Source organism: Penicillium cataractarum (assembly GCF_028827025.1).
Source record: "Penicillium cataractarum strain IBT 29864 chromosome Unknown utg000009l, whole genome shotgun sequence".
In the NCBI taxonomy this organism is placed as follows: Eukaryota; Fungi; Ascomycota; class Eurotiomycetes; order Eurotiales; family Aspergillaceae; genus Penicillium; species Penicillium cataractarum.
In genome coordinates this window covers 872,056-897,781 of record NW_026622745.1, presented here as the reverse complement: position 1 = coordinate 897,781, position 25,726 = coordinate 872,056, and the positions used below count along the sequence as shown (strand labels likewise).

General features: G+C 50.0%; 12 protein-coding genes across 12 annotated transcripts; 5 read left to right on the top strand and 7 right to left on the bottom strand.

The window, feature by feature from the left end:
* Nucleotides 1-2,992: 2,992 nt before the first annotated feature.
* N7496_010975 (putative mitochondrial folate carrier protein Flx1) lies at nt 2,993-4,086 on the bottom strand (the record flags this gene model as incomplete). The annotated part of the gene is made up of 3 exons (XM_056703888.1): nt 2,993-3,567; nt 3,626-3,868; nt 3,969-4,086. 3 exons carry the CDS (start codon nt 4,084-4,086, stop codon nt 2,993-2,995), a joined length of 936 nt encoding a protein of 311 aa, XP_056549848.1.
* A 592-nt stretch (nt 4,087-4,678) lies between these two features.
* On the bottom strand, nt 4,679-5,116 carry N7496_010974 (mitochondrial import receptor subunit TOM7; the record flags this gene model as incomplete). The annotated part of the gene is made up of 5 exons (XM_056703887.1): nt 4,679-4,700; nt 4,754-4,790; nt 4,853-4,881; nt 4,971-5,017; nt 5,090-5,116. The coding sequence occupies 5 exons, from the start codon at nt 5,114-5,116 to the stop codon at nt 4,679-4,681; spliced, it is 162 nt and encodes a 53-aa protein (XP_056549847.1).
* A 420-nt stretch (nt 5,117-5,536) lies between these two features.
* Nucleotides 5,537-6,761, top strand: N7496_010973 (U2 snRNP complex subunit HSH49; the record flags this gene model as incomplete). The annotated part of the gene is made up of 3 exons (XM_056703886.1): nt 5,537-5,556; nt 5,630-6,005; nt 6,063-6,761. The coding sequence occupies 3 exons, from the start codon at nt 5,537-5,539 to the stop codon at nt 6,759-6,761; spliced, it is 1,095 nt and encodes a 364-aa protein (XP_056549846.1).
* Nucleotides 6,762-7,347: 586 nt separating this feature from the next.
* Nucleotides 7,348-7,797, bottom strand: N7496_010972 (DUF2015 domain-containing protein; the record flags this gene model as incomplete). Its single annotated transcript, XM_056703885.1, has 2 exons — nt 7,348-7,667; nt 7,743-7,797. 2 exons carry the CDS (start codon nt 7,795-7,797, stop codon nt 7,348-7,350), a joined length of 375 nt encoding a protein of 124 aa, XP_056549845.1.
* A 411-nt stretch (nt 7,798-8,208) lies between these two features.
* N7496_010971 (uncharacterized protein) lies at nt 8,209-9,132 on the top strand (the record flags this gene model as incomplete). Its single annotated transcript, XM_056703884.1, has 5 exons — nt 8,209-8,260; nt 8,338-8,432; nt 8,531-8,554; nt 8,670-8,794; nt 8,958-9,132. 5 exons carry the CDS (start codon nt 8,209-8,211, stop codon nt 9,130-9,132), a joined length of 471 nt encoding a protein of 156 aa, XP_056549844.1.
* A 1,686-nt stretch (nt 9,133-10,818) lies between these two features.
* On the top strand, nt 10,819-12,341 carry N7496_010970 (malate dehydrogenase; the record flags this gene model as incomplete). Its single annotated transcript, XM_056703883.1, has 8 exons — nt 10,819-10,831; nt 10,912-10,943; nt 11,021-11,131; nt 11,255-11,342; nt 11,410-11,787; nt 11,858-11,942; nt 11,996-12,140; nt 12,201-12,341. The coding sequence occupies 8 exons, from the start codon at nt 10,819-10,821 to the stop codon at nt 12,339-12,341; spliced, it is 993 nt and encodes a 330-aa protein (XP_056549843.1).
* Nucleotides 12,342-12,933: 592 nt separating this feature from the next.
* On the bottom strand, nt 12,934-13,845 carry N7496_010969 (trafficking protein particle complex subunit; the record flags this gene model as incomplete). Its single annotated transcript, XM_056703882.1, has 4 exons — nt 12,934-13,065; nt 13,136-13,225; nt 13,326-13,443; nt 13,622-13,845. The coding sequence occupies 4 exons, from the start codon at nt 13,843-13,845 to the stop codon at nt 12,934-12,936; spliced, it is 564 nt and encodes a 187-aa protein (XP_056549842.1).
* Nucleotides 13,846-14,451: 606 nt separating this feature from the next.
* Nucleotides 14,452-16,471, bottom strand: N7496_010968 (Siz/PIAS RING finger protein; the record flags this gene model as incomplete). The annotated part of the gene is made up of 7 exons (XM_056703881.1): nt 14,452-14,929; nt 15,002-15,227; nt 15,288-15,393; nt 15,452-15,768; nt 15,822-15,893; nt 15,954-16,163; nt 16,324-16,471. The coding sequence occupies 7 exons, from the start codon at nt 16,469-16,471 to the stop codon at nt 14,452-14,454; spliced, it is 1,557 nt and encodes a 518-aa protein (XP_056549841.1).
* A 378-nt stretch (nt 16,472-16,849) lies between these two features.
* N7496_010967 (DUF2423 domain-containing protein) lies at nt 16,850-17,350 on the top strand (the record flags this gene model as incomplete). Its single annotated transcript, XM_056703880.1, has 3 exons — nt 16,850-17,033; nt 17,096-17,131; nt 17,205-17,350. 3 exons carry the CDS (start codon nt 16,850-16,852, stop codon nt 17,348-17,350), a joined length of 366 nt encoding a protein of 121 aa, XP_056549840.1.
* A 378-nt stretch (nt 17,351-17,728) lies between these two features.
* las21 (mannose-ethanolamine phosphotransferase LAS21) lies at nt 17,729-20,740 on the top strand (the record flags this gene model as incomplete). The annotated part of the gene is made up of 7 exons (XM_056703879.1): nt 17,729-17,925; nt 17,984-18,028; nt 18,132-18,420; nt 18,488-18,615; nt 18,679-19,049; nt 19,122-20,111; nt 20,181-20,740. 7 exons carry the CDS (start codon nt 17,729-17,731, stop codon nt 20,738-20,740), a joined length of 2,580 nt encoding a protein of 859 aa, XP_056549839.1.
* Nucleotides 20,741-20,834: 94 nt separating this feature from the next.
* N7496_010965 (uncharacterized protein) lies at nt 20,835-21,478 on the bottom strand (the record flags this gene model as incomplete). The annotated part of the gene is made up of 2 exons (XM_056703878.1): nt 20,835-21,180; nt 21,270-21,478. The coding sequence occupies 2 exons, from the start codon at nt 21,476-21,478 to the stop codon at nt 20,835-20,837; spliced, it is 555 nt and encodes a 184-aa protein (XP_056549838.1).
* Nucleotides 21,479-22,038: 560 nt separating this feature from the next.
* N7496_010964 (putative meiosis protein MEI2) lies at nt 22,039-25,644 on the bottom strand (the record flags this gene model as incomplete). Its single annotated transcript, XM_056703877.1, has 13 exons — nt 22,039-22,142; nt 22,202-22,306; nt 22,403-22,444; nt 22,511-22,589; nt 22,647-22,664; nt 22,723-22,753; nt 22,812-22,830; nt 22,900-22,966; nt 23,026-23,061; nt 23,128-23,370; nt 23,469-23,906; nt 23,962-25,129; nt 25,349-25,644. 13 exons carry the CDS (start codon nt 25,642-25,644, stop codon nt 22,039-22,041), a joined length of 2,646 nt encoding a protein of 881 aa, XP_056549837.1.
* Nucleotides 25,645-25,726: the final 82 nt, after the last annotated feature.

Below are 25,726 nucleotides of genomic sequence, written 5' to 3'. Positions count from 1 at the left end.
AAAAAAGCGAATTGTCAGGAATATTTGCTTGAATTTGGTTGGTTCTATAGCCGAGATTAGTATCTGCCAGTATAAAAGCCTAAGTCTCGTACCTATCAGCCATTGCTCTTGAGCTGCAGGTTGACAACCATTCCGCTTGTCTTGCCTGGGATCTGAGATCTGGGATATGACGATTAAATGGGGACCATTTCGTCGTTTTCGGCGCCACTGGAGTTGTAATAGTTAACTCCTTGACCGCATCGATATGTTGGTCATCATCCACCACAAACTCACGATGCAGCACATCGCGGAGGTTTCGAACTGCACGATCTAGCTTGCCTTGATGTAAGGACGGGGTAACCAGAGAGCTGGGTAACGTCCATTGGGAATAAACTTTCCCATGATTGTTACGCGGTTAAAAGAGATCCAGGCTCTGCAGAATGTGGGCACACATAAAACATGTCTTTTTGCTGATACCGAGATATGGAAAAGTTCGAGCCACACTGTCCTTGATGATTAGATAGGTAACCATTCCAATATCAGCGTGGACACATTTATTCTTTCGGAGTTCCAATTCCAGATTTTTTGTGTTCGCTTTTTTAAACAATTGAGGACACAACGATATGCTCGGTGGAACCTGCTTTGCCTTGGCTCCAGGGACGAGCGTAATCTTCAGGCTCTGAAAACCTTCGAGCTCGCGCGCTGCTTCCAGAAAGGCAGTGTAGGCACATCTAGGGTGACAAAGAAAGCCCAGCTCCTGGACTAGTCGTTTGACCTGCTTTACTGTGAAGAGTTGATTGATTTCAGAGTACAAAGTTATGTTGCAGCAAATATCGTCGATAATTTCCACTAGGATTTTTGAAGAGATTCCTCCTAAGCGATATGCCTTTAAACATGCAGCCAATTTCTGCATTTCTTTCTTTTTTTTCTATCAGAGCGAGGAGCTATGATGCATGATAATTAAGGCGCGGAGTATAGTATTCGCTGAGCATTACTTAGAGGTCCGGTAAAGACTCCATGTCAACAGATTCTGGTATTGATTATAATTTAGACTTGGGAGAATAGATTGATACTCGTCAATAAACATTCAAAGCGTACCTCTGTTTGCAACTGGTTCCAGCTGCCTCGCCATCTCTTCTAGGAGCTTTGTGTCCCTTTCCCCCCATCTAGCATTCCTCACTGCTAGAATATTTAACCTCGTCAGTTGCCTCCTGTATAGCTGTACAAGTTACATAGTGCGCTTCCTTCTTGTAGCAGAGTATCTCAGTCAGTCGATCGAGAAACCGCATTTTAACCGACTTCGTACCCTCCTCCGTCAAAGAAGCGGCAATGCTCGTCGAGGGCTGTTGATCACCATCCATTTGCTCGTCACCTGAGCTTTCCGCATAGTTCACCTCTCCATCAACACTTGTCTCTAAGGGAGCACGTTGTGGCTGCCTGACTTGACAGATTGCAGCTAGGGTTGTGATATCCGATTCAATTCTGCTGGTAGGTGCCAGGCACTAGCCTCGGGGCTAGGTGTTTGGGAAGATGGATGAAGGCATTTAACGCGCTTCATTTTTTTGAATGTCATCAATCCTAAACTTGCGTCTAATTTCTCTTTAAGTTACTTCGATGAAGGATACTGTAGAGGATACGCATGTTAGTAGGTGGGTGTAAGTACGGCCAGGGAGGGGGTGGGTGGGGGGCAATCGGACATCATGCATGTAAAGACATCGAAACCAAAGCCACGCTGGCTCTGTGGCTTGGCTGGAATCTTACCTCCCAGGGGACGACATATCATGTGAATGCATGGCGTATAGATACGCTGTGATATCTTCTCAGTCTCTCCGTAGCCTTGTCAAGACCGCGAGCATACTTATTTGGATCATACCCCTGGAATTTCGCGTGATCCCGCCAAACCCCCAAAACATTCGTCCTCCTTAGGGAGCCGCCCTAGAAAGCACCATATTCTGGGACACTTTATGGTAGGGGGATTTTGGCGCTAATGCGGCCGGGTCGCTCATTGGCTAAAATCCTTAATTATAACCCATAATCTCTGCAAACAGGTCACCGAACTTAGATGGGGGAGGGGCAAGAGATAGTTAGGTGGCGCTTATTCGTGGCTGACATCTCCAGGGTGGAGGTATACAGGGTTCTTGTTCCCATATAGGCAATCCAGTGATATATCGCTATTCAACAACGTTCGACCTACATACGGATTAGATCTAGAATCCACAAGTAGAGTTATTCTCGGTAATACTAAAGTTCCAGAAGAAATAGCCGAGCTGGGTAGGAAATAGTCGTTCACAGAAGGGCAAGCAGGTACTGTTAAGTGCGCTTCCTGTATAAATTGGTAGTGACGCTTGTTCTTGAACATGTGAGCCTTCTCGTCTCTATCTAATAGAACAGCTAAAAAGTCTTCAAAGCTCCCGGCAGTATTTGACTGCCGCTCGCTACTCTTGAATTCGAACCGGGACTAAAGAAGACTGACGGTCTTGTCAGGGCGTTGTTCCATTAATTGTGGCTGAGACTACGCACGACATAGACAGGTACTAGCCGATCACTGGAATTACGATATTACCGTGAATTTGTCCCGATGACTGTGACTATCTACTTATGATTTACTTATGATTTACTTGGTGCTACTAATCGAGAGATCTGATTCGGGATCGAAGAGACTCTATATAAAATTGCTTATTCCGTGCAGGGATACCTGTGTTCGGTCCCAAAAGGCCTTTACTTATGGAACCAACAGCGGAGAAGTCACTAGTGGTGAAAGGGCTCGTTCCTATCCTAGATTTTGTGTCCTTAACATCTTCGTGCATGTAGACCAGGAAGTCGCAAGGAGTTTGCGAATATTTCCGGGCTAAATGAGTTAAGTTTTAGGCAGACTAGTTGTTTCAGGGCCGGTGGTTGATCCGCTGTGTGTTTTTTATGTTCCGAAATCTCGAAGTCCCGGAACAACTACGGGATCAGTTTAAATGTCGAACAATAATAAAAGACCAAGGTAGGCAGGGTATCTGTATTGGAACTACACACTCTCTGCGAGCTTGGGCATAAAGAGCTTTGTGTTCTCGTAAACAAGGAATGTGACCCAGGTACTCGGCAAAACTCGAAGCAAATTCGGACCGAGTCCCTTGTAGAACCCTGCAATACCTTCTTTTGCCCAAATCTGACCCATCGCGTCCAGAACCCCACGGTATAAGATGTGGGCTTCGTAGGTTTGTAGTCGTGATCTGATGACTTGATATGGGTAAGTCACACACCCGGCAAAAACCTTGGACAGACCGGAGAGAACCAGGAAATCCAGGTTTCCAAGGTTTTTGGTCACCATGGCATCATGCAGCTCCGTTGAGGATTCTCTATGTAGTGCCTGGGAACGGAAGACCTTCAGCCTTTCGTAGGCCATGAACTGGAAAGCGCCGTGGCTGACACCGAACAATGAGGGGATCAGTCCACGGTAAAAGCCACGCATGCCGTCAGTGCGGTAAATTTGCCTCACACCAGACATGAACGAAGGGTAAGCTCCGGGCGATTGGGCACCACTTGCGAGCATCCGGGTTTTGATGACCCAGATAGGGTTGGTAAGAATGGATGTTAAGGCTCCTAGAATAATTTAGTCAGAGGTCGGAAGGTCAAAGTGTTCCTGCCAATGGATACGGACCTGCTGCGCTAGAGGCAAGAAAATAGTCAGAAGATGTGAGCATCCAATCTTCCCGTCCTCGGTAAATGCGGATGGCGTCCTTGAGACTGCCATAGCAGAGAAAATACAGCGCCCAGCTCGTCGAGTTTCCAATCAGATTAGGAGCCAGACCACGATAGAAGGCACGGAGACCGCCCTCGTGCGTGGAAATCTCACGGATAATCCGTAAAGAGTTGCCAAGACGGGAGGGGGATGATCGGTCGACTGAGCAGGTCAAATTAGTCAAATCATGGCATCAGGATATTTGAACTGAAAAACAGAGTCAAGAGGGGGCCATGGGAGAGACCTCATGTCATCAGCGTACCTTGAAGGCGGGTCTTCACTAGGTCAAGAGGGTGTACACAGAGTGTCGAGGCAACACCTGCTGTGAATCCCGCTACGGTCTCCACGACTGATGAAGACAACCCATCCTTGCCAGTCATGAACCCTGGGCTGGAATTTCAACAAAATGTTGGTGAACGTGAATATGTACTTGTGATGGTTGTTGCAAGGGTTGAAGTGATTTTAACCGCTGGATGACTGAAGAATATAATATGATTCCAGACGATATCGGAGAACCGCGGCAGAATGCCGTCATCTTTGTTATTGGGGAGTCACGGGTCATAAATCACGGATTACAGGAGAGGATATGGTGGAGTCTACGCTCTGCTTATTATACAAAGGATCATGATGATTATGCTGGTTATGGCAAGTGACATATCTTAAGTCTCTTTAGGTAGTGGCCCACCATACCAAGGCAAGGAATTGCAACCCAAAATCAATTAACATCCAATTTTCCATTTAAAAATACATATCATAGACTCAAGGGTAGATTGTACAGCTCGCCCCCCCCCCCACATATTGAGCCACCGAGGCATGATCTAAAACGCTACCCGAATAAAGGGGTTGTTGGGCTTCATTGTAGGGCGAGCGAAACGTGAGAGAAGAGGCCAATTAGCTGGACTGTCGTGGATCCCTCAATATTGCCGGCTAATGGTCATTCTAGTGCCGGTAGAATGCGCTACAACGCGACGCTTATGCCAGAGGCGAGAAAAGCCTGATCACTCAAGTTAGATGGAGCTGCCGAGAGACAGTAAACTTGCGACCTACTTGAAAAGAGACGGCTTAGGCTCGCTGTAGGAGTAACCTGTTCATTGCGCATTAATCATCTGATCGTTTCTCCGGAAAAGATCACTGGTTCCGACATACCAAGGTAGACGATCAGAGGCAAGTAACCGCTATCAGATCCGAAAGTGTCAGCTCGGTTGTATATGGAAAGGGCATCGAAAGGATGGTTGATGATGCGGGCAGGCAGGGGGCCTCTCACTAGTGGATCGCAACGCGAGAGATATCGATGACCTTGGAAACGCGCTCCTGTAGAAAGAGAAAATACCGAATTAGTGGTCATGTAATGAGGATCGTGTGGATATCGGAATGGAGGCTTACCTTGGTCTCTTCGGAGAATTGAACCATGATGAATAGCAGTCCGGGAAGGAATAGAGGGTTTAGAAAAGAGGAGGAGAGTTCGAGAGACGAAAGGAATAGTCGTAGGCACTAGACGTGAAGAATCTCGATAGACGGTTGGGAATCCGGAGATGGGAATGGGTTGAAGGGTCGAAGGTGGAAAGCGGAGGAGGTTCGAGAAATGCGGGAGCCGCGAGAAGTTGGCTCAAAAGTTTTCGGAGGTCGGGAAATCCAAATGACCACCGAGATCACTGCCGCGCTTCCATCCGCCAAACCTCCCTTTCAACCAAACGCACCACGTTCTCTACTCTACCACCGGCAGCCAATTCAAAACAAAATTACAACTCGATTGCTTTCTTTTCCTGCGCTCGCGATCGTTCAGTTTGAAATTCGAATTTGTCTCTCGCCGTAAGTGGCGTCGTCGCTGATATGTCTGGCGCAAGACACTGGTAAGATCTTCTATCCTACCCCAACCCATGCCCTCCCATTGAAGTATCCTTCGTACTGACAGTAGAAACCTAGGGAGCAAGACAAAGAGGCCACGGTCTACATCGGCAACTTGGATGAGCGGGCTTCCGATAGCTTGGTATGGGAGCTCATGTTGCAAGCTGGGCGCATCGTGAACGTCCACCTCCCTAAAGATCGAGTCACGCAGTCACACCAAGGATATGGTTTCGTGGAGTATATCAGTGAAGAAGATGCCGAGTATGCCTCGAGAATCATGAACGGCATTCGCCTCTATGGAAAGCCGATTCGGGTGAACAAGGCCTCCGCAGATAAGCAAAAATCAGTGGAAATCGGAGCAGAGCTCTTTGTCGGAAATCTCGACCCCATGGTTTCGGAACAAGTTCTATACGACACATTCAGTCGCTTTGGCAGCTTGGTCAATCTTCCCAAGGTCAGTGCCCCTTGTGTCTGGACTGTGAGAAACCAACAAGAGCTAATTTACTTCTAGATTGCTCGGGATGACAACAATCTGTCCAAGGGTTATGGATTCGTCTCCTTTGCCGATTTCGAGTCCTCCGACGCAGCCATTACCAACATGAACGGCCAATACCTCATGAATAAGCAAGTTTCCGTGCAATATGCCTACAAAAAAGATGGCAAGGGAGAGAGACATGGTGACGAGGCCGAGAGAACGCTGGCCGCGCAGGCTCGGAAACATAATGTTCGCCCACCAACACAGCAGGTTACACCTACTCAATTCCCAGGAGCGGGTACTGGTCCTGCTGCTACACCTACCGCTATACCAAATGGTGATGCTTCACGTCCTGTGAGCACCGGTCCGCAGACGCCTGACCTCGGTATGGGCAGGGGCCCCATGCCAATCCCCATGAACTATCAGAACGTACCCCCTCCTTCTCAGCAGGGCCGACCGGGACCTCCTCCTCCTTCGTCACTCACCACTCCCCCGCCAGGTCTCCCAGCTCGTCCTCCGCCATCTCAGGCCGGGTATGGCGGCCCCCAGACCTTCCTCCCACCAGGATTCAACGGTGCAGGCCAACAACCTTCTTATCCTCCACAAGCGGCGGCCCCACCGCCAGGTTTTGGTCCTCCTGGCTTTGCACCTCCAACGGGGGCCCCCGCGGCCCCGGGAGCACCTCCGTCGTTACCTCCTGGATTCCAGCAGCCGGGATACGGAACTGGTCGTTGAGCAAACATAGGCGACATTTGGAATGCAACACATGGCCGTATATCAGATTGATGACTTTGCCGCGAAAGAAACTTGTGCATGCTACGATCTAAAAGTAAACAGGGGAGCTGCGGCCTCAAATCTCAGCGGATCACTTATACACAGCATGCCTCGGCTAAGGTGGTGACGACTAGGATGACCACACGTTGGAGTCTGGATCACATTGAATGATCTATGGGAATATATGACTCTGGGGGTTTCCAGCAGATTCCTCCGCCATGAACAGACATAGGGAAGCGGCGTCCTTGACGCCAGCCGATGCTCTAGCCAATTCCCTTGCGAGGCCACCCCTTGACCAATCAAATGAGATATGATAGGAAGACATTTGTGGAGGTACTTTGAACAAGTAGAGTAATGTAATGTTTCAGATGAAAGGAATTACGACTAGCATGGTAGACGTGGTGCTGTCATCACGATTTGGCCGGAGAAGCACACGGTAGAGGTGCAAAAAGAAGGAACTTCCAAAGGTCAACAGAAACCGACGAAGGAAATGGGAGAGAGAAAAAAGAGAGACTAGAACGAAAGAACTATGCGCTTGGGCGTGGGATCATGAGAACGAGACAAATTTGGGGTCCCGGGGTCGACCATCAGGGCCAATATTATTACTCGCGAATCGTTGTTCGGTGTAGATTCGGCGGGCCTCGTCAAAGTTGACCTTTTGGGCTCTCATGATCTTTTGAATTTCCCGTTTTGCTGCTTGATCCAATCCAGCCCGAGTGTCCCCGTCTGCAACATTAGCCGTGATGTCGAATTGCGAGGAACTGAAGCCGGCCTCCAAGTCGCCCGTGAAGCTAGAGGGAAGGCGATGGTAGAGGTAATCAGGGACTGGCAGTAGATGGATCCATCTTGACCGCGTGAGGTAGAGCGCTGAAATGTCTGGTCAGCCTTCATTCATGGTAGTAGATCCGACGAACCCGTATCGGGGAGGGATTCACGACTTACCTGTTCCCGCGATGATGACGGAGATTATAAGAGAGTAGAAAAGGAAATAAGTCATGATGGACAGAACACACAAAGTGTTCGAAATGTTTGATAGAGCTTGAGGGCAGGCCGATCGAAAGGCTTCCCGAAGCCAGGCGTTGCACAAGGTCGCAACAATGAAGAGTGAGGCGGAGCACTCGAAGGGGAGTCGTCATCCGCGACGCCCAAACTGGCCGAATGAGGAAAGGTTTAAGATGCCTGAGAGAATGGGCTGTAAGGCATCAAAACTGGAATGCAGCTCCGATTAGATAAGAAAAGCAAGGTCCTACCAACCTTAAGGCATCCAGGCATCACTACGGGCACTATTCCCAAAGCGGCCTGCTTAGCGAGGCGCCCGAGTCGAGAATTCCATCACACAAGACGTCTCCGACCACTGCCAGAAGGAGATTCACGATCTTATTCCACCGAATCAAGCATACCCGTCACCATGTCCGTCCAGCGCGCTAACGTCTCCAACGACCTGATCTGGCAGATCACCCGTACGTCTTCAAAAATTTCCGCCTAATCGAATTTTTGTTTTTTGCGAGCCCCGTGGCTGACAGCTGTGGCATCATAGGTAACCAGAATGCTTATCTGGTTCGCCGCAACACCGCTGGTGGCTCCCAGTTCTCCCGTGACCCCCTGAACCTGGTCAACAAGCACTCCTTCAAGGTATGATAGTGCAATTGAATCTATGAAGATTCTTAAGCCTGGAAACCCCGCTGGCAAATGATCGAGTGACGCGAAAGCTAACGGAGGGGTTCTTATAGTACGCCGGTTACGCCAACAACAAGGTATATATCCAATTTCTCTCCATTGCGCTCTATCGCCTCATTCTTGAATACACAATTCTCGAACCGGGAACTCGACAAAGATTACTAGCTCACCATTTCTTCGAATCTCTTATAGGCCGTCGGTGTCCAGTCCGCTGAGAACGGTGCCGTCACCGTCATCACCAAGAAGCCCGGCAACCCCCAGCAGCCCGCCCAGAACCAGGTCTCCGTCACCTACGGCTCCAAGACCGCCACCCGCAAGTAAGAAGGCCTCACATTTCCCCTCTTTCGCGCCAAGCTAGCGAACCGTTACATTTTTCTATTCTACATCGCCTGCGACATTGCGCATGGATTGGAAAATCGGTTTATACAAGAGCTTGCGCGAAAAGACAAGGAAATCGTACTGACCCGAATGTTTATATAGGATCTACAAGGGTGTTGCCAGCAAGACCGCCCAGCACGGCTACCGCGCTGATGTCCGCGAGGAGGCCGTTGCTCGTGTGAGCGCCCTCCGCCGCTCCCAGCAGCCCAAGAAGGACACCCCCGCCTCCAAGCCCCGTGGTGCCCAGGCCCGCAAGGCCACCGAGGCCTCCGAGTAAATATATCTTCACGGACGGAGATAGGGAAAGGGAAGTCAAAACGATGAGGGGGCGAACGCGCATCTTAGGTGGGATCGGATTCGGGCATCTGAAAAGATTTAAAACCGTGCGCGCGCCGGTGCTGGAAAACATGATTGGAGAATAACCTGTCCATGTAATCTAGCAAAATATACCTTTTTGCTTTCCGGGGGGTTTAAGTTGCCCGACCCCGGTTGGTTTAAAGAAAACAAGAATTTCAACGATAAAGGAAGAAAAGTGCTTCTAACATAGGTATTCCATGATTCCGGAGATAACGGAAAAATGATCATCAGCTTTGGTGCGGGTGTAGTAGGGAGTTCAACTGACTGGCAGCCGATTCGTCGGGCCGAATGGAAGATCAGCCTCGGGCCCTGGATGGTTAGCAGTGATCTGGACTCGTCATCCAGATTTGAGAATCAAGACCCGGGATTGGGTGGATATCGTGGGGGGAGAGAGAGAACGAGACCACCAAAATAGTCCCACTTACTACTGTACTGGAATGATGTCGTTTGCCGTGGAATTGGAGACCCTTTGATGATTCCGCCTTTTCCCGACGGCGAATGGAACCCTTGCAAATGGTTTCCGAGAATCACGGGCATGATGGGACAATAGCCGAGACTTTGTTAAGGACAGTTGCCGCGACCGAAAAGAAAACGAAAGGGCTGGGGAGCGAAGGTCGGAAGATGGACCGGGAATTGTTGCCCTAGGATGGAGAGTAGACTAGTGCGGAGAACAGGTTATTAGGACTGGATTGGGGAACACTATGTATAGTATTATAGTTAACTATACTGGTTGAATAAGCGATAGATATACTGATGGAGACCTTGACAAGAGGGAGAGTGCAGGATATAGTACGAGTATACTAAGTAGAGTAGGAAGAGTATTCCCTTGACATAATGGACTACTACTATGTATGACTATATCCAAGAACGTCAACTTGATCACTACTAATGCCGGTTCCATTGGATCAAAGAGTAGGACTAAGTAATTAGGCACATTTGGAACCTAGGGTGTACCACAGTTACCCGTAGGGACCAGAGTAGTCCGCGTTGTACCTCCTGACCATCAGTTGACTATGAATTGCGGAGACTTGCAGACCGGGCAGCCCAATTCAGTAAAAAAGCGAGAGCCGCTAGTTGGAATATTGTTGAGACGTTGGATTGGTAATTGCTGATCATGCAGTTTTCAAAAATAGAGGAGAGGAAATGATATAGTGATATAGAAAGTATTTAATAGTAGATAGGTAGATACTTAAGGTACTCAGTACATTTCTATAAGAAGTACCGAGTAGCACATGTCTTTGGTGGGGGAGTATACAAGGTGTACCCTTTGATAAGATGAATATATACAGTACAATCATAGTGAAAAGTCACTATTAAACATCATCAAGTCTAAATATTATTATATAGCATCAGAAACAAGATCTATACTCAAACAATCTCCAGTCTGGACTGTAAATTCGTCATCGGAGCTTTCAGTTTTTAGCTTGTGAAGGGACCGATGGGCAACTCCGGGGTTGATTGAGGGGCAACCGCCCCTCCTCCTCGTCCGGAACGAGTCAAATAAATAACCCGATCCCCTCCTTCCTCTCCGCCTCTCTCCTTCCCCCCCCATCAACTCCCCTCTTGCTCTACTCCCATCTTCTTCTTTCATATCCCATCTCACATCATGGTCAAGGCTGGTATGTCATGAATCATCATGTCCATGCTGTTCCCAGCTAGCTTCTCGACCCCATTGACTAACTAACCGGATTGCGCGCAGTTGTTCTTGGTGCCTCTGGCGGTATTGGCCAGGTAAAAGCCCTTCCCCAACAAGATTTAGATCAATGTCGAAGCTTGTCTGCTAACCATTGTCCGTCTCTTTCCTTCAGCCCCTCTCTCTCCTGCTCAAGGCTTCCCCTCTGGTTGACGAGCTTGCCCTCTACGATGTCGTCAACACTCCCGGTGTCGCCGCTGACCTGTCTCACATCTCCTCCGTTGCCGTACGTGACAAGATCCTTTTCTATTCGCCCTGTATCAGATTCAATCCCTATGGACTCTTCTCTATACTTCGCGACAAGATAGCATCTTGCCAAGAAAGTCACCATTGCTGACCCATCAGCTAGAAAATCACCGGCTACCTCCCCAAGGATGATGGCCTGAAGAACGCCCTCACTGGCGCTGACATCGTTGTCATCCCCGCTGGCATTCCCCGTTCGTACCCTCCTCTCTTTGTCCCAGAAACTGGCGGGGCGTAACTTGCTAACACTCTCAATTCCAGGTAAGCCCGGCATGACCCGTGACGACCTCTTCAAGATCAATGCCGGCATTGTCCGTGACCTGGTCAAGGGTATCGCCGAGTTCTGCCCCAATGCCTTCACCCTGGTCATCTCCAACCCCGTTAACTCTACCGTCCCCATTGCCGCCGAGGTCCTCAAGGCCGCCGGTGTCTTCAACCCCCAGCGCCTGTTCGGTGTTACCACTCTGGATGTCGTTCGTGCCGAGACCTTCACCCAGGAGTTCTCCGGTCTGTCCGACCCCTCCAAGGCTACCGTTCCCGTCATCGGTGGTCACTCCGGCGAGACCATTGTTCCCCTGTTCAGCAAGGTCTCCCCCGACTTCCAGATCCCCGCTGACCGCTATGACGCTCTTGTCAACCGTAAGTGCTACTGCTTTCATACCACGACCTCACCAGTTTGTCTAATTGCGGCTATTGACCTTCTTTATAGGCGTTCAGTTCGGTGGTGATGAGGTTGTCAAGGCCAAGGACGGTGCCGGTTCCGCCACTCTGTCCATGGCTTTCGCCGGTTTCCGGTATAGTTCAGCCCTTTTCTGCATTTGAAAGTTCTACCACTAACATCTCTCAGTTTCGCCGAGGCTGTGATCAAGGCCGCCAAGGGCGAGAAGGGCATTGTCGAGCCCACCTACGTCTACCTGCCCGGTGTCCCCGGTGGTGAGGAGATCGTCAAGGCCACTGGCGTTGAGTTCTTCTCCACCCCTGTTGAGCTTGGCGTAAGTTGATTCCAAGAGTTTCTCATTGATTGTAATAAACTGCTAACACGATACATATAGCCCAACGGTGCCGAGAAGGCCACCAACATCCTGGGTGGTGTCACCGAGAAGGAGAAGAGCCTCCTCGAGGCTTGCATCAAGGGCCTCAAGACCAACATCGAGAAGGGTGTTGAGTTTGTCAAGAACCCCCCACCAAAGTAATACTCTCTTCCCCTCTCCTCATTCCCTTCCAGTCGTTTTTACCCATTATATTCCCATACTGGGGCTATTCGACCATCCCCCAATACCGCATTTGATATCCGCCGACAGGCCCCCCCAAATTTATTTGGCCTCGGAAATTGCAGAGCCTCGCTAATTATGATTCTCGCGGAAAGATAGGCTTTAAGTGCGAGGCAATGAGATTATGAACGACCAATGGAGATGAATGGAGGATTTCTCAGTCGAGCGACACGGTATTCCACAGATAATGAAAGCCATGCGCATAAAGAATTAAGATTATTCGGTTCAAGCCTTTATACTCCTTGTGTCCTCCATTTTTTAGAGTTCTTTTCTGCGTAGCCCACGGCCGAAGAGGCTCTCCATCGTGATGGAGAAGGTATTCTGGACATGAGCGGAACTCTTGTCGGATCCTGCCGGCAAAAGAGCTCAGCCTGGAAAAGAATCATAAAGATGCCGATGGAGCGATGCAAGTCTCTAGTCTGCAAAGTCGTGGTCCAGGCCTGCCTGGACATTACGTTATTCCTGTACTCCTGGCTCCGGCTCTCGCTCTTCTAGTTCCATTTCCAATTCAAGTTCAAGGCCGAGCGGGCACCGTCTTGATTTGAAACGTTGCCCCTGGAAGCTCGGACGTCTCCGCCTGCACAGTCGTATTGATGCCCAAATTGGCGAGAGCGCCTCGGATGATACCGCAAGGGAACCATAGGTACTGGAATCACCGTGCGTTAGCTTTCCGCAGTCACAGTGACAGTATCAAGGGAAGAGGGGTGAGCCCTTACTGCTTGCGCCATCGTTATAGCTTCCGCACGCACTGCCATACTCATCCTGGCAAAGGGTCGGAATGCGCTATCCGTCAACACGTAGACTCCCTATCCAGCTCCGATTAGCATCGCGATCACCGTTGTAAAGACCGCGGGAGGAGTCCGGCTTTTAAGCGTTGCTTTGCGGTGTGCGGGCCATGGAACGTACTCGGTGGTTTGTTTTCAAATTATCGATTTGTTTCCTGAATAGTACCGTCCACAGGTCTTTGCAGAGAAACTTGATCACGTCCAGGTTATCGGTAAATCGGGGGCGATCTCGGGAGAATCTGGATCAATTGATTGATGTTAGTCCACACATCCAGTATCCAGTATTTAATATACCACAAGCCGGTCTCGAAATAACGGAGGACTCGGCTCCTCTTCCTTCAGGAGTCCGGTGTACTCGCGCACTCCTGGAAGATCATGCCCCGGGGGGGGGGGGTGGATTGTATTGCATTCACACACCTCTCCGCAAGACCCTGTCCAACCCGGTACCCCAGGGACTCAAGACGAAAATATGTAGACTCGCGAACCTCCTCATCTTCGGGATTATCTTGTGTAGCTAGGTCTTTCGCAAGGCGTTCGGCCATGGGGACCAGTTCGATGAGTAGGAAGTCGAAGCATGAGGAGCTCAGGGCGCGGGCGTTTGGATCGGAGATGGATAATGAGGCTGAGGCGTCGAAGGACATTGTGGGCTGGAGGGGGATATTTCTATCGGAAGTCGTGGAGGAGGGTGAAGTTGAAGTGCGTTGGTTGTCGCGGTGTTAGTTGGAGGGGGAAGAGGTACGGGAGGTGGTTTAATGTGGTAAGCCGGCGGAGTTGGAGAAGAGCTCGGCTTTCTCCACTCGTGTTGACATGCGGATACCTTTGTCTACCCATTCTATATAATTAGAGAACCATTCAAGTCTGTAAATAATAGTACTCTATATTTCAGCAGATTACGTCAATAAAGTTACTTAAATCCGAAAAGAATGCTGTTCCAATAAAGCAGCTCACAAATCCATCGTTACTAACAATAAATTCGTCCTGTTCAATTCCAGATATAGATGCTTTTATTGCTGGCATCGAACAGCCACATCTGCCTAAGTAAACCCGCTTGCAAGTCCCAAGAAGACCAGGGATACGCCCAAAACACCACAGCCAGATGCAATTGTGAGAGACATAAGGGGAAATGGGGGGATCAACAAAGACAAAAGAATAAGGGAAAAGAAGAAGGCCCAACTCCAAGACAGATAGGAGCCAGGAAACAAAAGAATACGTAAATTCAGTGAACCAAGATCCCGCGATGAACTCCCCTAGAACGGAGGAGGTGGATAAGCTCGATTGTTCAGGGGGCTGTTAGCCACTGGCGTGTGAGAATCATGCGGTGCTATCCCGCGAACACCAAAGTTCAAGGCTGGACGTTTCACGGGAGGGGCGGGCGATTCATCATCGTCGTCGTCACTGCCAGTGAGATCGATGACCTGGGCTGCAGGGCGCTTCTTACTTGATAAGCGAGCCGCTGAGGATGGAGTCGATGCTTCTCGAGACTTGGACTGCGCCGGAGTTCGCTCCAGCATGATGTTTGTAGACATTGATTCTTGTTTCATAGAAGGAATGCCAGGCTCGCTGATCTCAATCAGGTCATCGTCGTCATCATCGTCGTCGCTTGTTGGAGTTCGCCCGCCGAGATTCACTGTATTTGCATCGCTGGGCGCGGACCACGTGCCATCCGGTTCTACAACCACTGAATCGACATCTCGTGATGTGGATCCGAGAATGTCATCAACATATCTGTCACGGCTACATTCAATATACAAGCTCAAATAACATTTGAACAGAGGGGCATAGAGCATCAGGACTTACTGGTCTACCTGCAAAGACTCGAAACTCGTGGACTTTGAGCACACTGGACAGGTCCAAGTGGGAGCCTGCTTTTGCAGCTCAAGGAAAGATGACGCATCGAAGCACTGGTTATGGGTGCAGATCACTGAGCGACAAGGAACTTGGATTCTGAGCGTTGAGAGCGGGCACTTGAGTGACATGATACTTGATGTCGCAACTATATCAGTATCCTCTGCGCGATTTTTCACTGTAGCAGGCATATGTTAGAAGGTCGAGTCCCCAGTTCAGAAACGGTCGTTGTTCTTACTTTCGCGGATCACCTGTTCCTTCGAGATGATCTTGCGGGATTTGAGTTGCATGACAAGTTCTTCAACGGGATGTTGTCGGACAAGGTTAGCAATCACGAAGAATTTCTGTGCCGGGGTATCAGTAACGCTCATTTTTATGTAGAAAATCAAAGCGAGGACTTACCTTTGTTGTTAATGCATAAGTCATCACGATGTTGTTAGGATAATTTGCCTTCTTGCGTATATGCGCTGTGACATCTGCTGGTTGGGTCGTGCCAGGTCTATTCTTCAGACCACGGAGATTGGCTTTGACTTCATCCAGATTGGCTTTGAGTTCCACTTGATGGGGGAACGCAATATCAGACTTGGTGTATTGCTTCAGGCCCGAGTCCGCCGCACAGTAGATCATCACCCGAAGGTTTGGGTCGGTTTGCAGATCCGACGCCGTGGATGCACTCAGCGAGACCTTGAGCTCAATGCTATCCCTGGTTTGTTCACGGACTGGTACATGTTAGACGAATTGATGCGATTGTACGGTGGGGTAGGGTGTATACCTTTGCATTCCATCACCGAAGTCAAAGGGGACATGATCGTGAAGAAGGGGCTTTCTTTGAAAACCAGGCGACCTGAAAACTTATCAGTTATTGCTGGCGATGTATATATTGTAGCAGGAATAGGTATCGCACCGTGTGAGCTGGATTGGGGAGCCATGGCACCCAAAGATGTAGGTCGAGATTGCGACGGTGTAGGCTGAGCAGTAGGTGGAGGTGGGAGTTGATAGCTAGGCGAAGAGGACTGAAAAGCCGAAGCTCCGGGGATTGCGACCTGATAGATAAGTCGTCTCAGGGCATCGTAACGGGCTCCATTGCCTTCGGAATTGGCGAGGCGCTCAAGATCTATTGTAGCAAAATTATTAGCAAGTTATCACAAAGAATGTAGCCCCAGAAACAAAAGTGAGAGATTCCTATAAGAGACCAAAAGTATGCCACACATAGAGAGAGACACCATCCAACAGAAAACAAAGAGGATCGGGGTGAAGAGAAAGAGATAACGAACAGTCAATGATGCGGAGCTGCAGCGATGCCTTGACACCGGACACCGCGAGGCCCTCATTTCGTAGAAGTTCTTTCAATTGCGGATTTGTGAGGGTCCTGATGAGAGCCACGAGATGTGGAATCTCTGATAGTTGGCCGGAGGATGCCATTGTGACTGGGGACGTGCGAGTTGTGACTTCCGGCTGTGATTCAAAGAGCCTCGAATGGGCATCGCTCAGGCAGAGTGCAATATGCCGCTAAGCCAGGTATAATGGACGCACAAATATACATCGCTGAACCGCGGCGCAGATCTATAAGGGCGACAGGACGTCAGCCTCGTGGAAACGAGTCCGAGGGTGAAGTTGGTTTGTTCGGCGGTGGTTGTCCGTTCCCCGGCCTTGTTGCGGATGACATAAGACGCCCGCCTATCGCGATAAAAAAAAGTTTCGAGCCGACGACCTCGTCGCATTCCCCTCTCTAAAACTCCACTCGACTCTTCTTTTCAGGGCAGATCTGATTCTGTTGGATATACAAGTGATCATATCAAAATGGCGAAAAGTGTCCGCGCAAGCGTTTCTAAGCGCAACAGAGCCGCCCTCCGCAAGAAGGTGTTCGGCCCAGTCGTCGATGCCCGCACCGAGCGTCTGGCTGCAAAGCTGCAAGAAATCGCCTCTCAGCCTAAGCCTGAGGCTCCCGCGAAGGCCACTATGGATCTAGAGACTGACGAGACTGGTATGTGTGCGCAGAGCGGTTTTTTATGTCTAGAGAACGTATCTAACTTTTTCTTCCCACAGCCGGTCAAAACGAGAAGGCTGCTGCTGGCGACGAGGGTAAGTTGACCCCCTTCCATGCCTTCCGGCACTGCTATATTGTGCTCTGAATGGCATTCTAATTGTTATACAGCCATGGATATCGACAACAAGTCCTCCAAGACCTCCTCAAAGTCCGGGCGCATTCAGAAGCAGCATCGCAATCGCCGTACCCGTCCCTCCATCGTCTTCTCGAAGCCTGGATCCAAGAACAAGAAGGGCGGCCCTAAGAAGAAATAAAAGTCAGAGACGATGATATTTGACGACAAATTGCGGTGGGATGAGGGGAAGCAAAATTATCTCCGCGGCGTTGGGAGTCCCTTGGGCATATATGTTTCTTAATTGATTACGACCTTAGTCAATTGCATCTGTAGATACACTACGACACTGTTTTCAATGTACTAGAAAGAGATTGTGTAGGCATAGTGGATTTAATACAGGTACATGCAGATAGTCCTAGATCCACCACGATGATCAACCAAAGCGACTTTGTAGAATGCGGGTGAAGGCGGTGTGGTCGCGTATCGCCAACTCGACAACCAGGAGACTTTAGATCGCGACTCATCCGATGAGGACCCTCTTTTACAGATCAAGTCTTGTCTGTTGGGGGTGAGCATCATGGGTCTCTTTCAATCCAGCTGGACCACTCTGCTGGCTAATGTCTTGATTCCTGTGGGCATTCTCACCTTTTCATCCGGGTTCTTCCCCTATAAACCACTCCTTTCGGGCCTTGCGACATTCGACGAGGGTGATCAGGATGCCACGTCTGCAGTCTTTGATAAAGTTGTGTTTATGGTGGTAGACGCATTGCGCAGGTATGGGCTGTATTGAGTCGACTTGGAAATTGAGATAATAAACTAACCGATAATACAGTGACTTTGTTTATTCTAACGAGTCTGGATTCTTGTTCACGCAAAGGTATGAATGCTCTTACGAACTAGTCTTGATGATATTCAAATTTGGAATAACAATTTGGATAAAAATTCCCCAAGTAAATGACAAAAGCTAACTCTATTTATAGTCTTATTCGATCGGGTGTGGCATTGCCCTTTACTGCCCATGCCAGCTCTCCGACGGTGACCATGCCTCGATTGAAGGCCATGACCACCGGCTCTGTTCCGTCATTCCTAGATGTGATCCTCAATATCGCCGAGTCAGACACCTCGTCGACTCTTGCGTCTCAGGACACCTGGCTAGCCCAATTGAAAGCCCGCGGAGATCAACTCGTCATGTACGGGGATGATACGTGGCTTAAACTTTTCCCTGGCATGTTTGGTCGAGCCGATGGTACTACTAGCTTTTTTGTATCGGTAAGTGATCTTGTGGAGGGCAATATTCAGCGCAAACAGGTTCAATGTCTAACCTTTTTCCCGACAGGACTTTGTGGAAGTAGACCAGAATGTAACCCGTCATGTTCCTACCGAGCTTGCACAAAGTGACTGGTCAGCTATGATCATGCATTACTTGGGTTTGGATCATATTGGCCACAAGGCAGGGCCTAGAAGGTAATTTTCGATTCATTCCCTGCATTGTCAATTCCGACCGCCGTAATTAACACTATATGACAGCTCGTACATGATACCAAAACAGCAAGAGATGGACGCGATAGTCAACGAAGTTTACACCGCAATCCAGCAACAGCCACATCTCCAGTCTACCCTGTTCGTCTTATGCGGTGACCATGGTATGAACGATGCCGGAAACCATGGCGGTGCATCGGCCGGCGAGACCTCCCCAGCACTGCTCTTCATATCGCCCAAATTCGAGGCCCTGGGGGTCCGCCAAGAAAGCCCTATCGAGGCTTTTGATGATCTACAGTACTATCGCACAGTCGAGCAAGCAGATATTACACCAACCTTGGCAAGCCTTCTCGGGTTGCCGATTCCCCTCAACAGCCTAGGGGTCTTTATTCCCGAGTTCCTAGATATGTGGGATTCCAGTAAGTTATCTCTGTTTCTTGGGGAAGAGGTAGCCTGCAAACACGTAATTACATCAACTAACTCGTCAATAGGACCCCAGCAAATCCAAATGTTATCTCGTAATGCACGTCAACTCTTGAACACCGTCCAGGCTACGTTCCCCGGCTTTGCATTTGACCAAGAGGCCATTGCAGGAAGCTGCGCGACGGGAGCAGACTCTGGAATTGAAGGTGCACAGTGCGCATGGTCTCAAGTCCTCCAGCTTTCTTCTGGCGACATCACGAATGATGAGACTTCGTCCGCCCTGGAATCAGCGTTGCTTCGGTTTTCGCGAATTGCCCAAGACGTGATGAGTAGCACCGCTAGCAACTACAATATTTCCAAGCTTTGCCTCGGATTGGTGATCACTGGCGTTGCAGCTCTTCTGGTCTTCCCCAGCACCTATTATGAATGTGCGCGGTCGACGTACACTGGTGTGTTCCTTGCTTTTATGATCGTTGGATATGGAAGTATGATGTTCGCGAGCAGTTATGTGGAGGAGGAGCAACAGTTTTGGTATTGGATTTGCTCCGGGTGGATGTTCTATCTGCATATTCGCTCGCAATCGCCGAGAACAGGATCTTCCCCAACCACCGGAGGACTTTTCCTTCGCGGTAGCAAGTTGGCCACTCTTGGACTCGCTGTTGCCCAGAGAGTTCTTCGGCGCTGGAATCAAACTGGCCAGAAATTCGCAGCTGAACCAGACATCGCGCGCACTTTCTTCCCAGCCCACCCAGCCGTTTTCTGGGGTCTCTTCATGTTCACATATGCAGATGCGGGCTATCATCTTCTGCAAAGCCTCCCACCTGCTGCTGTGCTGAAGCTTGGTGGAGTGGCTCTAACAGCCTTGGCCTTCATGTTCAAGCTGAACTTCGTAGCAAACGACTCTCCGGAGCTCCTGGTGGACTCCTTCTTATCGAAGACCGCAGAGAACTGGCCCGAAAGTCTGTCACTGGTTTTGCAGGCGAGGCTCGTTTTTGGAGGGCTCGTGTGTTGTGCAGTTCTGGCGATTGGGGCTCGATATCGCCCGAGTACAAAGCGTGGTAAGCAGTCCCTCTCGTCCTTGCGAATCCCTCCATTCAACCCAGAAATTGAATACTGACACATGCCAGTAGTCTCGAATACGCTCCTCCACGAGGCCCTTCATCTGTTCTTGATGACCCAATCTCGAGCCACCAACATTCCCCTATTCCTCGTTTTCCGCGTCGCTGCCCTGATTCTGTCTTCGATGAGACTCACGGGGATCGAAGTGACCATCACGACATTGATCCTCCAGTACACTACCTTCTTTGCATTTGGAGGTTCGAACGCGATCTCCTCCGTCGACCTTTCCAGTGCCTACAACGGCGTTGGCAGCTATAGCGTGGTGATGGTTGGCATTCTGACGTTCGTCAGTAACTGGGCAGGCCCAATCTGGTGGGTTTCAGCAGGCCATTTGCTTCGACCCCAGGATAGCTTGGAGGATCACAATTCAGCCTCGTTGCTGACTTTCCACGTCGCCACCTCACTGATGTCCGTCATGGCAGCATGTACTGCCCTGAGGACACACCTGTTCATCTGGACAGTATTTTCGCCCAAATATCTGTACACGATGGCGTGGGCGACCGCCAATCATGTTGGAGTAAATTTGCTGGGAGGTGCCGGCCTCTCTTCTCTTCGATCTCGGAAATGAGACATTCCATCACTAGCGCAATAGAAATTTCATATCTCATAGACGCTGAGCATGGCCCGTAAATACGAGTAAGGCGAGTACCGTGCCACAGAGTCTAGAATAAACCACTGAATAAATCGTCGATGGCATTCTTCTTTCGCTTAGCCTTCTTCGGCTTTTTGACGGTAGAGGCCTTTTCAGCGGTAGGCTTCTCTGACTTCTTCCGGGGCATTTGAGGTTCTTGCTCCGATGATGGTGTCACGCCAATATCAGCGCGACTCACGCGTTCTCCGCGATCCTCAGTGGGCGGAGCCGACTGAGTCTTCTTCTTGGCTTGGGGTCGTTGACGGGTCTCCTCTTCAAGTTTTATCCCAGTTGCCTTGGCAAAGCGGGACAGAGTCGCCAACAGCACGATACCCAGTGTGGAAAACTGGTTTTCGGCGATGACAGTTGAGAATGCCCTATCACGATCGTCAGTCAGATTCTGCATGTACATCCGTAGCCGGTCTCTCGACGCCTTCCTGCACAATTAGATGAGAGGAATACTTACAAGTAACACTTCGGAATCAAATGCGTAGACAGATACTGTTTATATGCAGGCGAAATGGCGACACTGGCGTCTCGCGATCCCAAATCAACAGCCGTGCGCTTCAGTCGGGCCAGCCACTTCCACCATTTTGCCCGCTGGTGCTGGTTCTTGTTGCGATGGAAGATTAAATGCAGCACAGCATGCACTGCCTGAATCTCCTGAGTATCCATGTGGCACGATGATGCGAAGTTGCGTAAAGTCGAGCAGAGAAAATGGGGGAATCCACAAATTTGCGGGTGTTTCCGCGGCAAAGTTGCCAAGTCCGCCGCTGCCAAGGCGTTAGTTAAGCGCGGGCGGGTACCTTGAACCATAAGCGACACCCGATATTTACAAAGTCAAAACTATAGAAATGGGGATAGATACCAGCGCCAGCCAGATGTTCAAGGAGGTCAGGTCAGGTCAGAACGAAAGTAAGTGACCCACCCAAAAATACAAAAGAAAGAACTAAACATCACACGAATGAAAGTCGAGAAAGAAAGATCCGGGTCGCAGCCAGGTCATCTCAACAGAAAACCTCAGCAACCGAAGCGGCCGAGAGTCTCCCGGAGGTAGACCAAGATGAAACTGGCCCCAGTTCATCAATTAATCGAAAAAAAAAACTAAAAACTAAAGAAAAAGCAAAAAAGCAAAAACCCAACCGCCAAAGAACTCCACAAACCAAACTCCGACAAATGTTGTTTCCCTCAGCCACGGGCATGTCGAGCCCGGGCCTTGGGGGCACGTCCGCCACTCAGTTGGCCTGGTCATCCTCCGCCGGGGCGGCTTGACGGGGTGCAGGGGCGCGGCGAGCACCTCTGCGAGTGGCTTGGGGGCTTGCGCCGCCCGGGTGCAGACCTGCGAAAAGTGATCAGTTATCAACTCACAAAGTCAAGTTAGATACAAGTTTGACTAACCAGCTTCTTCCTGGCTGCGGTGTACACCCAACGACAGGGTGTAGAAATTGTTGACTTGGGGGAATACGGCCTCCCCCCGGCCTTGGGTCCACTGGTGTGGAACAACTAGATTGGAGGTCAGTATCAATCTGTTCTTCTGTCAAGGGGGACGAGGAATAGTTACTTTTGGCCGGCGATCCGGCAAGTTGAGGATTACCGGACTGTTCCGGAATCGCTCGACCAGGGTGCCGAATCCCTGGACATCTGTTTGAGAAGAATCGTGTCAGTCATCAGATGGGTAGGAGTAATTATGGAACAAAAGATGCTTACCGGCATAGGTGATTTCGGCAATTTTTCCAGTAAATTGCTCGAAACCGGGCCAGGTACGCCCTGCACGGGCCCGAACGAACTATAGCAGCGTCAGCATAAGTCGAGTTTGTCAAGAATATCCATGTGGAATACTAACCACCGCCACGTCGGCAGGCTAAGAGAAACGTCAGCGAGTGTCATATATTGCAGAATGGTGAAGATTCATCACTTACTGTTACGAAGTTGATGAACGCGTATCCCACGCTGTTTGAAAATAGTCAGTAGATGATCCCAGGGCACTCGACCTTCTCCAAAAACTTACTTCAGGTCGGCTCCGAAGTCTAGTATAAGATGAAAGAAACATGGTCAGAAAAAATCGTGAGAGGTGAGATGGAATAGAGGTGACTTACTGATTCGGAGGTACAGGTAGTTGTAGCGCCCAGCGCTACTCAGGTCCAAGATGGCCTTGAGTTCCCTCTATTGACATTGTTAGCTTTTGGTCAAGTGAAAGAAGCAGATGAAGGACCATCACTCACCCAGGCCATCACATGTGGGATGTTTCGGCACATGACCTATATCAAGCACGATGAATCAGCTTTCCATCTTTCTCATAGGATCTTTCAAACCCCAGTACTTACGGCCGTTCGGTCGTCATTGCCGAATGGGATCTCGCCCATCGAGATCACGTTGCTGCGTTCGCCACCGCGGTGGCCATGGAAGGTCGCTTGGGGGCGACGGCCCTTGCCGCGGTAGGCGGGGGTCTTCGGTGGACGCCGGCCGGATTCCTTCGCCAACGTGGTCTTTTCGAACTCACAACGAGCCTTGGTAGTGGTTGTGAAGTGAGTATCATCCGCGCGGGGCATGACTTCAATGATGAGTCCCTGAAAATAGTATGTTTAGCATTTTCGTTGTTCATAGCGAGGGGAAACAAAGAAACGAAAAACCGAAATAGAATCAACCAATCTTCCCTTGTACTTACATCACGTCGAACTCCATTGAGTGCCTTGATAGCGTTGTATGCCGACCGCTCCATGTGATATCGAACCTCCAGCTCGTAGTATCGAACCACCGAAATTTCATCGACCACGCGGGTAGTCACATTGCAAATGGAACGAACGGGTCCAATCAATGCAAGGAAATCCCTCGCGTGGCGCTTAGCGTTTGAAGAGACGACATCCGTTTGGGGGCCGCAGTAAAGAGTAACAAATACCGTGTCACCGAGTTCCTGGGGCATAGGGAAGGCCATCATGGTCTGTTGGTTGAATTGCTGCTTTGACAAGGACAGAACTAGCCAATCTGGGAAATTGCTAAACAACCCGACAGCTTGCGCTGCTTCATCAAGATCCTCAAAGCCGACGTGAAATTGACCCTTGGTGTTCAACTCCGTGAGGACCGGGCCGATAGTCGAAGTGAAAAGCTAGTCACATAATTAGTATTCATCAATCATCCGGGAACCATCAGATATTACATACCTCGAGCACTTTCAGCACGCTCCAACCTTCGATATCGGTGTCAATTCCCTTCACCAGATAGAAGCGAGCGGAGTTTTCGAATTGGTTTGGTGCACGAGACACACGACGCTCAAGCTGAGTCTCGGGAGCAGTCACTCCGCGGGTTTGGCCAGGGCGGTTAGAGCGAATACCAGGGGAGGATGGAGCCAAGTTACGAGCAGTATGATCAGGCTGAGGGTAGTCCGGATCAGGACGACCGACGCTGGCAATCTGCTGAATGTCCAAAACATGTTGGTCACGAGATGGTAAAGTAAATGCGTGGCGCCGATTCAGGGAAGCACGAGTAGCATCAAACTCTCGGGGCATTTCATCAGGGAGAAATTGACGATTGCGAGCAACGCCAGGGTGATCGAAGGTGGGCATCCACCGAGAATCCGTACCATGAGCTCGAGGAAGGTATACACCAGCAGGTATTGGAGACTGCGAAGGGGGACCAAAAGTAGCAAGAGAGTTCGGAAGTCCAGAAGGGTGGGAAGCCAGACCAGGATGAACTGGACCGCAATGATCGAAGGGGCTGGTCTGCGGGGTGTTCATACCATGAGGTGCGTAAGGCAGCGCACCAGGAGGTGACGGGTGCGAAGGGAAACCAGGAGCAGCGTAAGGATTCGGATGTTCGGATGGGCCTAAGAATGGACCGCGATAAGCAGGACTTGGACCAGGATGATCATTTCGAGGCGCATAAGCCCATGCCCCAGCAGGTGTCGGGTACTGTGAAGTGGAATCACGAGCCGCATAAGCATTTGTATGTTCAAATGGGCCCGAGACTGGACCATGATGGGCGGCACTTGGACCAGGATGATCATTTCCAGGCGCATAAGGCCATGCCCCAGGAGGTGACAGGTGCGAAGGGAAACCAGGAGCAGCGTAAGGATTCGGATGTTCGGATGGGCCTAAGAATGGACCGCGATGAGCAGGACTTGGACCAGGCTGTCCATTTTGCGTCACTTGGTTGACAGCATATGGATTCGGAAGCCCAGGTGGAGGGTACTGCAGACTAAGGCGAACAGGGCCTGGATCATTGAAGCCGGTGGTCTGCGGAATATTCATATCCTGAGGCTCAAAGGAAGATGCCTGATGATCCAAAGAAGAATCACGGCGAGGCTCTTGGCCAACAACGTAAGGGTTCTCGCTGTCAGGGAGATGAATGTAGGCCAATGGATGACTAGTAAATTTGATTAGCTCTGTCATCACAAAGAAAAAGAAGAAAGGGAGAACTCAATCGCGGAAATGTGACCCTCACGCATTGATAATGGAACTTGCCACAAAAACTCTCGGCACATTGGACAGATATGTTCAAGTTTCGTGATATTTCTGGGGCAATGGGATGGAATAAAACAAAGTAACTTACAGAGGGCGCGGCGGTGACCAAGGTCTAGTCACCCAAGCTGGAAGTTCGATCTTTGGCGAGGTTGCACGGAAGTCGCGAGCCTTCCATTCTTCAAAACTGAGACTCGCCAGAGGGTCATCAGGGCTACCAATAGTAACAGGGAGGTCGAAACTCGAGGGAAGCATCTCCTGGGATGCCGGGGGATCATTGGAACTCCCAGAAATAGCGGGAAGATGGACATTTTCCGGAGGCATCGAAGAGCCCTGAGGTCTCAAGCCCGTAATTGGGGGGATCCCGTCAGGATAATTGTCACTCATGATGAACTTGACGCGTCAAGATATCAAGAGGGGGGTTTCCTGAGTCGAGTCGTTAGCATGCATGAAGTTTCCGACGTCCAAA